The sequence below is a fragment of the Falco peregrinus genome, chromosome 3, assembly GCF_023634155.1.
Source record: "Falco peregrinus isolate bFalPer1 chromosome 3, bFalPer1.pri, whole genome shotgun sequence".
NCBI classification, from domain to species: domain Eukaryota; kingdom Metazoa; phylum Chordata; class Aves; order Falconiformes; family Falconidae; genus Falco; species Falco peregrinus.
The window spans coordinates 112,646,411-112,657,631 of record NC_073723.1 but is presented as its reverse complement, the minus strand read 5'-3'; the positions used below and the strand labels follow the sequence as shown (position 1 = coordinate 112,657,631).

At 49.1% G+C, this 11,221-nt stretch overlaps 1 protein-coding gene across 3 annotated transcripts; it reads right to left on the bottom strand.

Moving 5' to 3' along the window:
* Positions 1 to 715: 715 nt before the first annotated feature.
* Positions 716 to 11,208, bottom strand: MTHFR (methylenetetrahydrofolate reductase). 3 transcript variants are annotated; one of them, XM_055799159.1, is made up of 12 exons: positions 11,065 to 11,208; positions 8,478 to 8,729; positions 7,136 to 7,374; positions 6,721 to 6,831; positions 6,332 to 6,525; positions 5,602 to 5,852; positions 4,702 to 4,836; positions 4,215 to 4,395; positions 3,643 to 3,825; positions 2,095 to 2,196; positions 1,733 to 1,852; positions 716 to 1,211 (listed from the first exon to the last, which is right to left on the bottom strand). In XM_055799159.1, exons 2-12 carry the CDS (start codon positions 8,717 to 8,719, stop codon positions 1,014 to 1,016), a joined length of 1,956 nt encoding a protein of 651 aa, XP_055655134.1. In that variant the 5' UTR covers positions 8,720 to 8,729; positions 11,065 to 11,208; the 3' UTR covers positions 716 to 1,013. The 3 variants fall into 3 exon arrangements, with proteins under 3 accessions (XP_055655134.1, XP_027643864.2, XP_055655135.1); XM_027788063.2 differs by lacking the exon at positions 11,065 to 11,208 and adding an exon at positions 10,530 to 10,725; XM_055799160.1 differs by lacking the exon at positions 11,065 to 11,208 and adding an exon at positions 8,285 to 8,371 and having other exon boundaries at positions 8,478 to 8,605.
* Positions 11,209 to 11,221: the final 13 nt, after the last annotated feature.

Here is an 11,221-nt window from a genome sequence, read left to right as displayed (position 1 = left end):
GATTGTTAAGTACACAAAGCAGTCTTCATAGCTCCCCTAACCTCTTATTTCAACACTGTGGGGCCTGTGGCTGTTAAAAAGTCATTAGATCAGGAAAGATAGGCCACCTTTCCCTACAGGCACTGGAAGGCCACCACATCTCCTGTGACCTCCCAGAACTGAGCCCAAGTTTGTAGCTGGTTGCTTTTGGTAAATTCTAGGATTTAAGCTTTCTATATTCCATCATGGAGCTCTGTCCATGCTTTACTAAGGGCATGTGTTGAAAGTGAAGGCAGGATTGCTCCATAAACAATTGGTTTTCTTAAAAATCTTCCCTTGTGCCAGGCTGATTTGTAAGTAGCAAAGATTCATGTTGTCTGCAAACTAGAGTATGGACTAGTACAAGAGACACCTGTATATTTTAATGTATTTAATCTAAGAAATAGTGTGATTCCTATATGAAATTAACTTTTCTATTAAAAAGAAAACAGGAAATACAATAACAGGAGAAAAGTTAGGGAGAAGACTTATACCTTCTTTTGGAGTGAGTGCAAAAGAGCCTGATAGGATCAGTTATGAAGAAATAAATCTTAGGAGTGCAATTTAAAAGAAACTTGAGCTTCCTTTCAGGGCTGGTAATTCCTAAAATAGTCTCTTTGCAGAGACTCCAAGGCAGCATTTCTGGCACAAGAAAGTTACCAGAATCCCACTGAGTTATCACATTGATGCATGGGAGTTTTTCTGTTACTGTAATCAACATAGCCATGATTAGCACCTCTTTATCCTACAGAGCTGGCCTTTTCAAGCTCAATCTAGAGCCTCAGCTCAGAGGTTCAAGTAGACTATTGTTCAGTGAGAAAGGGTCAGGGCATCTCTGTGTGTGGGACAGAAGAGCATGTAGTGTGGGTAGATCAGAGAGCTAGCCTGGTCACTCGGTTTAGGAGTGTGTGGTCTGCTATCAGCACAGGAGCTGCTTTTTCTCTCCCTGCAGTCACTGGACGGAAGGATGGAGTAAGAGATTAGAGGAGGAATCTTCACTCCTGAGTCGGAGAGTTCAGCAGCTCAAAAGTATCATCCACAACCTGCCAGAGGCAGTTCTCGAGTGGGAAGTCATTGTCCACCAGATTGACCAAGTAGTAGTTGTCGTGGATGTACTGGATGATCATGCGAGAGGGTGACTCCTCTTCATAGAGCTTGGCCCACTGCTCGATCCACAGTGCAAAGGCCTCATCCTACCAAGGAAAACAAAAACCCAAACATGCTGGCAGTGGTGTAATGCACATATAACAGCTGCATTTTCATATGACTTCATTTAGGACAATCACTGTCATGCATGCCTGGCCAGCCTGTGGCTTATTCCTTATCAGTAAAAATTTCAAGAGGTGAGCAAGGAGCCTCACACTTTCCAGTCAGTGGGAAGTGCCCGGGGCTGGACTTAGACACGTTTGCAGAAAAATGGCTCAACACTGCCCCTGTGTGTGGAAGAAGGGAGGAAGAGCCGCTGCCCGGAGCTCTGGGGCCAGCACAGTGACAGTGGTAGCTCCCAAGCATCCTCTTACTGGGCACGTGGTGCCTGTGAAGGGCCGAAGCAAAGTTCTCCTTACACCGAGGGAGCAGAAGGAGCAATCTCTGGACTTCTGCAAGCTAGTATCACAACAGTACTCAATTATGAGAAGCGTCACAGACTAAAACCAAACCGGACCAAGCTTTCAGGGCAGCACAGCAATGTATCTGGCAGGAGGGCAGGACTCACCTTCCAGGAGAGGAAGCTTACGGGATCCACTACAGTGGGCTGGATGATCTCTCTGCCTGGGAAGATGCCCCAGGTGACAGCATTGGGTTGCAGATCTGGAGCATTAGTGATATTTTGTCCCTGCCAACGGAAAGAAAACCTTTCTGAAGCAACCACCGGAAGAGGGATTAAGTGAGTTGGAATAAGTGTGTTTACCCTCTCCTTGTTAAGGTCAGACAGCTGCTGCACATCACAGCTGACTTGCTTCACTTTCCCTTCATTAGCCCTCATGTCCCACTTTGATCATAGTGATATCTGAATCTTTGATATTTACCTCTCTCCTAAGGTGGTGAAAGGAAAGTGTCCTGTAAACAACAGCCTACCTTGACATTGACAATGTGATAGTTCACTCGCAACTCATACTTCTTCAGCACTTTCAGCAGTGCCATGACGATCTCACTGGAGGTGAAGAACTCTAGGTATGCCTACAAGGAGATGGGGAAGGGGGAAAGATTAAGAGCCTTAACTCATGGCAGGGCTGGGACAAATACAGGCAACCAAGAGGACAGTGGCAGAGTCTGGGCTGTTTGGAAACCAGGCAGCGTAAGACTTGTATGTCCGTTCCCAGAAACATGTACTACAGAGGAGAGTTGAGCAAAGGGCAGAGCAAATTAGTAAGAGAGCTGGGATGGGGGGGAAAACAGAAATAAAAAGATGGGGTGAGCAGAGGTAATGGCCTAGGAGCAGTCAGCTCAGGACAGCTACAAGCTTCCTGTTTTGCACCCACATGAGCAGGCTGGAATAAGCTCCAGCATTAACCACAGTGGCTGTGCCTGGGAAGCAGTCTGTGCCAGACGGAGTGGAGTGCTTGGAAGAAGCCTGAGCTTGGCCTCTGTTGTACATGGCACCCTATGAACAGCAGTGTCCTGCCAAGGCAGCTCAGTCTGGCCAGAGCAGAAGCTGGGGGTCTCAGCTGGGCTCTCCCAAGCACCCTACCATTCCCTGTCCTCATCTTTTGTTCCCAATTCTCCCTGTGTACATACACAACCCAGTTCTGCACTTGCTCCATCTACTGCTGCTCTGTGCTTGGCTGCTCCCAACAACTGCTTCCCCTCCCCCCATTTCCTGGCTATTGTGTGAGATGATGGATTTCCCTTCACCTCGGGGGAATTTTTTCCTTTGAAAACATAACTGCATTTGCCATCTGCTGGTCTCACGGCTTTATCGGTTTGGATCCCTTTTGAACAAGGCTGCTTTGTTTCCTAGTATGAGCCACTTGCCTGGCATTTACCTTGATGGGAGATTCCCATCACAGACATTAGTGGCAAGGCTCTAGGGCCTGAAAATGCATGACAATAGGAGGCAAACTGGCAGGTAAGACTGCTTGCAGGCCCAAGAGGGAACCTGGCAGCGCTCTGAACAGCACAGCAGGAGTGCTGTGGGGTGGGGGCAACTGGTGGAGAACTCTGCCTTACAGGACAGACAGGGGAATTTTTAAATGCCCAGTTATTACCATGAGAAGCTGGATGGTAGAGATGCTACCTCATCGATTCCCATTTTTATGAAAAACCTGGGTGCTTCCTACATCACTGAACGGGATCAGATGCTCTAGAAAGAAATGACCAATAATGCCCTGCTCTAGAAAGAAATGACCAATAATTACTTGCTGAGAGCAAAAAAAAACGCCACCCAAAAACTCTCTAGATGTTCAGTATATGTTTTCAGGTGGGGGAAAACAGCTATGAAGTCAGCCATAGAGATGACATAGTCTGTTTAAGACACCGAAGGAGCTTTGCCTCATCTCAGCAAGAAGGCATTAAGATAAGGAGCAGGCAGAAGGATTATCCGGGTGAAAGCCTAGGACTTCCCAACCTAACAGAGACCCAGCTCAGGTGTAACTCTTTGCTGCCTAGCCCAGAGTAGTGCAGTACCTTTTGGAAAACATAACCCCCGCTGGGCCCCCAGCCTACAATGGGGTCTGTGGATGGTTTGCCATTGATGTTCGGCTGAGAGTTGATGGTCAGAATTCCTCTTCTATTAACCTTCTCCAGCTGCTCCTTCAGAAGGTTGGTTTCAGTAGCAAGAGGGTCATCGTTCCAAGGCATACACGTAACCTACAGTGAGGAGAAGAGATGGCTTAAAATGGTTGTAACAACCCTTTCGCTGCCATCTGGATGCTGAAGGAACTCAGAGGTGCTCTAATGGTCTCAAACACATCTGCTTCAGGAGAGAATTCCCAGGTTTGGTTCAAGGGGCAGGATATCCTCAACTCATAGACTGCTGAATTCTATAGGTACTGGTCCCGTCATACTGTAGCAGCTTTCCTTTTATGTTGAGCCCTAGCTCTGGGTGCTGGATTCCCTTCAGTCACTATCTCAGCAAGGCCCTCTGGACAGGGAAGTGCCAGTTCTTGTTCAGAAGAACAATGTGGTACCAGGAGCAAAAGGAAATATGCGCTATTGTCTGTGTCACACTGACCACCCCTTCCTGGGACACCACTCACCTTGTGCCCGTTCTTGTTGGGTTCTCCAGTGATGTAACATGTGAAGACCTCAAAGACACTTTCCTCACCAGTCAGCTCTTCTCCCCACATCTTCAGGAGCTCCTCCCGGGGAGACTTGCTCTTCAGGTAGAAGAGGTAATAGTCCTTCAGTTCCCCAAAGGCTGGAGAGGAAGAGTTACCCCTGTAAGGGGAGCAGACACAAAATTAATAGGCCACTGATGAAGTAAGCTGATTTAGTGATGCAGGGAGACAGCCACCCAGGAAAAGAAGTAGCCAACAAAATCCACCTAGAGACCAAAAGCCTCAACACCTTGGTGCCATTCTCCTTACCACGCAAATCCAAGCAACTGGGGACCATTTTGTTACAAAGCCACCTGTTCTGTCAAGCCCAAAGTGTGCCCAGGACACCCACAAACGACAGACCAGCTGTGGAGCAGGCTTTCATACCACACCTCTACCTCACTGCCGTTGCAGGCTGACAGCTTACCATCGGCCATTGGGGAAATCATCCCATTCTTGAGTTCGATAGATGTAACTCTTTGGCCTAGAGGCCCAGAAGATTGGTCGAACATCTTCAACTCTTCTCTTGGGGTGAGCGCTGACTGCCCAGGGCAGAGGTCGCCTGCATTGGAGGAGCAGACATTAACACAGGTCCTCTGCTGACTTTCCACTAGGGGCTGGAAGCCCTTCCCCTGGAGAACTTTGCCTCTGGGACAGCAAGCAACAGCAGCTGAGAAGAGTTCTATTTGTCAAGAAGTGGGACAGAAAGCTTTTCTTTCTTTATGGAAAATCTTTTCCCACTCAGTTCCCTCACAGGATGCTCAGTAGGTGTCTATTAAATGTTTAAGTTCAGGACTAACACCTGAAATTGGATGAGGTAAGGGAAAAGCACTGCATGAAGTTTATTTTTAAGAAGAAAAAAACAGGTATCTATCTTCCTCCACTTCCTCTTGTCTATGCTAAAGCCTGTGGAGTTGGAGGAAAGTCCACGTTCCCTTTATGAGCTTCAGAGAACATCAGAAGTCTACAGTAGGAGCTTACATAGCACCTAGCTTGTAGGAGGGATTGTGACAGACCTCAAAAAACATGTTTCTTCCAAGTGGCAGCTCTAAAGAGTCTAGGTTTTTAAAGTTCCAGAACAGGCTACTTTAAAGGTACTTAACTAAAATTCCTCCTTCAGCTGTCCCTTCTATTCCTCCCAGCTTTTGTCTGAGACCTGCAGGATGGGTGAAATTCTAAGTGCAGAAAGATGCTAAAAAAAAAACACCCACCAAAAAAAAAAAGCAGCAGAGAAGTGCCAAGCCATCCACTGCTTGAGCCTTCAGTAGATGAGATGGATGGATGCATGTGAAAGAGGAACTAACAGAAGCCAGCATAATCTGCTCACCTAGGGTCCTCCTTCCATATGCCCAGGCGCTTAAGGACATCGGTAGTAGCCACTTCCCGATTGAGTGTGTAAAAATGGAGCCCATGCACCATGCCACTATCCAATAGCTCCCGGCACATGGACACTGCCAGCTCCACCCCATAGTTCCGGATAGCCGCATCATTGTCCTTGATGGGTTCAATCACATCTTTGATTTCCTGAGGCACTTCCAGCTTGGATAGCTTCACCAGCTGGCGAAGGGAGTGGTAACCCTGGATGAGGATGCAGGGGATTTTCATTTTTCCAAGGCCCTTTTCTAACATCCCAGCAACACAGGTACTTGATCTCAATTTTGTGGCAGGAGATTTAGAATTGGGGCTCCTGGATTCTACTCCTAAACCCCATCTCTGGTATGGTAAGGCAGTCCTGGTCATGTCATTTTAGGTGGTTTCTTCCCACTTCTTTGCCTGAGCCTAGCATGCTGACAGTGATGAGTACATACCTTAGGACTGGTAGACCATTATCCTTTATATCTTTTTTTGCTATATGGGCAGAGAAAACTTTTAAAGCTTGTTATTACATGCCTAAGAGTTTAATTCCGCAAACCACCTACAGATTTACCACATTTAGCACTTTCACTTCCCAGAAATTTCATGGAGGATATTTACAGACCTCTCTCAGCCCCTGACCCACAAACACCTAACATCCTGGATCCTCATTCCCTCCCCAAGCCAGAATTACTGGATTTCACCTGTATGGGGAAGATGCCAGGAATAATGGGGCAGGTGATGCCAATGGCTTGACAGTCCTTCATGAACTTGAGAAAAGTTTCTGATCTGAAGAAAAGCTGCGTAATGATGAAGTCTGCTCCTGCAAGGACTTTCTCCTTTAGGTGCCTCAGGTCTGCCTCATAGCTCTCTGCTTCAGGATGACCCTTGGGGTAGCCTTTGCAGGGGAAGGGAGGGGGGGGCGGGGAAGGGGTGGGGAAAAAAAAAAAAAAAGGTGAAACCCTAGTAGGCAGAACAACACATCAGACAAAAGAAAGTAGCCAATCTGATTGTACTGTCACTTGCTGCCCAGGTCCAGAGAGGGACTGCTGAGCTGATTTCCCTATTTCAGACTGCAATTAAAGACACTTACCTGCCACACAGATGTCAAAGTAATCATCAAATTCATTGCGAATGTGCTTGACCAGGTCAACAGCATAGTTGAAACCATCTACTTCTTCCTCCCATTCCTCACCTACAGGATCTGAAAAGAGAACAAACCAACTGTTTGCTGGACTTGTGATCTACTATCCTATGCTGAAAACCTCCTGCTATCAAAAGGAAGACAAAGATGAAACCCCCAAGTTTGCCGTTTTACCCATGGACTGCTTTTGTCTATGCTTGAGTTGGAAGGACTGCAAACAAAGGGTTCAGGTGAAATGCAGTCTTGACATTTAACTCCTGCACCAGAAGGAACCTCTAAATCTTATTTATTAATTTTTACTCTGGAATTGAACGCAACAGCAGTACAACCTCAGCCCTACGCATCACAGGACAAAAGGATTCACCTCCACGCAGTGCCATGATGTTCTTCAACCCGAGCCGCTTGGCCTTCTGCAGATGCCCTGTGATGTCATCCTTGGTCTGATTGCAGCATGTCATGTGCAGGATAGTCTCCAGGCCACAATAGTTGACTGCAGTGTTTGCAATAATCATGGAGGAAGTTTCCTTGTCAGATCCGGGGTCCCCTGCGGGGTGCCAAGTCACATCAATGAAGAGGGGACCACCTGCTCCCATGCGGTCAAACCTGTGGAAGTTAGAGCTGTGTCAGCCTACCAGGTAGCCAGCTCCCCTCTCCTTGCCTGGGATATCTTGATCACTGCTGGAATGCCAGCAACAGGCAAAGAGAGCTTGCATGACAGCAGCAGGAGAGACCAAGAAAAGTGTCAAACTAGGAGTTCAGGAGGTGGCAAACGTAAATAAGGAAAGTCATCCTTTAAGGCTGTATGAGGAAAAGCTCACAATCTCTTTGAAGAGGCAACTTAAATGTTCTCTGTAGAATAAACTTCCTCCCCCAGCATGCTGTCTTCTGACAGCAGCGCAAATGCCATTCCTTTTGAGATGGGAGACTATGCTGCAACCCCTGTTCCCAGGTTTAAGTCCAGAGGCCACAACTATGAAAAGATGGACTAGATCTCTGTTGTGCCCCCAGGCATGCTTAACAGAAGAGACAAAGGCTCCCCCTAACCTGTCTCTCTCCTGCTCTGGGTTGGAAACAAGCTCTTCTGTTTAAAGTAAACCTGGCACTGGTATACAGCAGTTACAGAAAGAGTTATAAAACACTCTCTTCTCCAGGTGAGTACATGGTGGCTCCTGGGGCTCCAGGATAACCTTTAGCTCTGCTGAGAACTATGACCTTTCATTTAGCATGTAGATGGGGACACCTACCTCAGAGGCTAAATGTGGCCTTTCAGTAGCAGAAAGGCACAAACCATAGTGGCTGTATGATTCTGAAAGTAAGTGGGAGTCTCTGTTCCACAGACATTGGCACACTGTCCAACAAGTAATATTTTCTAGTCTTAATAGGTACTTTTCTGCTCTATTGTCCTCCAGCACTCTGTTCAGCCCCAGAGCATGACAGTGGGGTTGCTCCATTTTCACCGGCATGGGAGAGAGGAAAGTCTGGCCTCCTCAGTAACCCCACCATGACACTTAACTCTTCAGGGCCTCCAGGGACGACAAGTTACTTGGTGTCCATTACCTTCCTCAGCAGGAAAGCACAGCCCCATTACCTGCTTCGTCACCTGGAAGGGGAGACAGAGCATGGGACAAAGCCTGCCTCATTAGCTACTTCCCAGCCCTCCACCAAAGACATCTCAACTCTCCCCTCTCCCACCCTGCAGCCCTCACCTGGAAATGAGATTGACAGCAGCATTGGCTGTGCGTGGAGGGAAGAACTCCAAGGAGAACCACTTGTCTCCAGCATCCTGCCGTCGACGCATCTTCTCCCGCAGTCGCTCATGACGGTCAGCATCGAGGACAGGGGTGGAGCAGCGCGAACTGTCCTTGGAGCTCTCGCTTCCACTACTGCTGCCACCATCAGACTTGGAGCTGGAACCGGCAGTGCAGGTATGCTGGGTCTCATTGACCATGGTGAGCTCTCTGGAGGAGGGGAACAGGAACATAGTGGGTATGAAGCAGGACACAGATCTCAGCAAGGAGCAGTTACTGCTGGGGTGAGCAGCAGATGAAGTAGGCTTAAGCTAAGACCCAACATTAACCATCATTAAAGAGTCACCCTTTTGCCAGCCCTGACTATAAGCTGTAGTGGAGGACCCGGTGAAAACACAGTAAAAGAAAGCGTGTTTAGATAGTGCTGAAAGAAATAACATAGCAGATGGCTTCATGCCACTTTGATGCAGCTCTTCTGTGCCTGCTGAGTCAAATTTGGCTCTCAAAAGAGTCAACATCACTTTTGTCCTCACTACAACCTAGCAAGCAATGACACCCATGTGCATCAGGTGCACATGTTTTTTTGTTTGCCCTTTGTTCTTGTGCCCTTGGGCTGGACATGCCAGCAGATTTTATTTTTTTTTCCTATAGCAGCTGCTTCTTCGACTGTGTCCATCTTCAGGGTTTCTGTTCTGTTTGTTCCCAAAAGGCAGTGCTTCTTGACAGTGTAGATAGGAAAGCAAGTGTTAATGGGGCAGGTACGCAAGAATGCACAAACTATTCCCAGGTCAGGAAAAAAAGCCACCTTCTGGTCAGGCTATCCCCACAAATACAGCCCTTTGTTTTGTCTTTGCTGGCATCAGCCAGTTGTATTTCCAAACATCAGCCCTCTTCCACAAGACATATCATCTCCACAGACAACTGTCCCCTGCGCCAATACCACTGCACAAACTGTCCCCTGCGCCAATACCACTGCACACACTCAGCTTTTTCCTTGACCAGATATGCCGTTCGTGGTCCTTTCCTCACCAAATGTGGCTGCTTGGAAACAAGGTCAGAGGAGACCATCTGCTTCTTCCTGGCTTGCAACATGATCAGGTGTGCTTCCTTGGCTTCACAGAAAGTAAAAAACCACTGCAAATCAGTGGTGTAGAGGACAGATAGATACCCAACTCCACTTGGCTCCCAAAAGCATGTCACCTTATGCCTGTAAGATGACGTAGCGATTACAGATAATTAGAGAAGAGCTACCATAAAACCTGGAACTACGTTATTTGCTTACATACCTGCCAAAACCTAAAATTGTCACAGGGAAGCAGCATGTTCTCTGAGCATTACATAACATTGGAGTCTGTTTTAGAGGAAATGGTTGTGCAAGCTAGTGTGCACTTTGTTCTTATCATAAGCTCTGTGGGTTTAGGTCATCCAAGAAGACTTTGCACTCCTCTTCTACTGTTTACACTGAGTTGCCAATCAAGCAAAAACTCTTTGGGAGAAAGTCTACTTTTACCGCCTGGGGACCTCTCCAGCTGGCAGGAGGCTATGAGAAAGGAATGCAGTCCTTTGCTGCCAAGAGGAAGTTTCAAATCTCTTGTGTTACCAACACAGCAGGCCATGTTAAGAATCAGCAGCACAGACCTATTGACAAGTGAAGCAAAAGCACAGTAGCAGCCCTGACCAAGCTCTCTGGAAGGACTTTCCCTGATATCCACGTGGCACTAATCTTGGAGAATTATCCCAAAGCTCAAGATAGTGGTGCAAAATTACGTGTAGTCAGCTCCCAGTGCCTCACTTCTAGCAAGTGTGCCACACCACACTGGCAAATCAGAGGACCTCTGTTGTTGCACTTGAAATGTAACACCCATCACAAAGGAAGGGTTCAGTCTCTATAGTACAGGATGAGACCTGCTCCTGAGGAAAGGTCCTTATTGTACTGGCAATCAAGAACCACAAAGGCAAAGATCCCACTTAAATTCTGTCTAAAGGCAGCATTCGGAGCTGTTCCCCTACCGTCAGATACACCAGATTTGCTGGCAGAAGGTTGTCATTACTGCAAAAAGAAAACAAGATTTTCTAAACCAAAACCAGCTGCAAAGTAAGGCAAACTTCAACACCCGCCAGCTCAGCCGCGTCAGCGCTCCTGCTCCTCTGTCTCTGCTACACCGCAGCCGGCACGCTGATGCCGACCGGCGCGGACGTGCCGGCGGGGCTCTTGCGCTGCGCCGTGCGCTGCCGGTACCGCTGCCGATACCGCGGCCAGGCCCGCACCGCCCGCGCTCGGGGCCTGGCTGCCGGGGGCCGCCGTGCCAGCCGGGGGGGCCGCGGCCGGGCCGGGGGGCCGGCACCCCGCGGGCAGCCGGGGAAGGGGCGCGGGCAGCGCCCGGGGGTACCTGCCGCCGCGGGGGTCCCTGTCCCTCGCGGCCAGGCAGGGATCAAGCTGCAGCCCGATCGCTCTTTCGCCTCGGCTGAACCCGCTGGCGGCAGCGCGGCCCGGGGCAGCCGGGCGGGGGTGGCGGTCGGGCCCCCCTCCCGGGGTCCCGCTCACCTGCTAGCGGGGCGCGGCGCGGCACGGCGCGGGTGGCCCCATCCCGCGGCGCTTTAAGGGCGGCCGGGCGGGGCGAGTGACGCGCGGCCGTCGCTCGCCCCTCTCCCACGCGGCGCCGTGACCTCAGCTCGCGGTGGGGCGGGGCCAGACGGCGGGT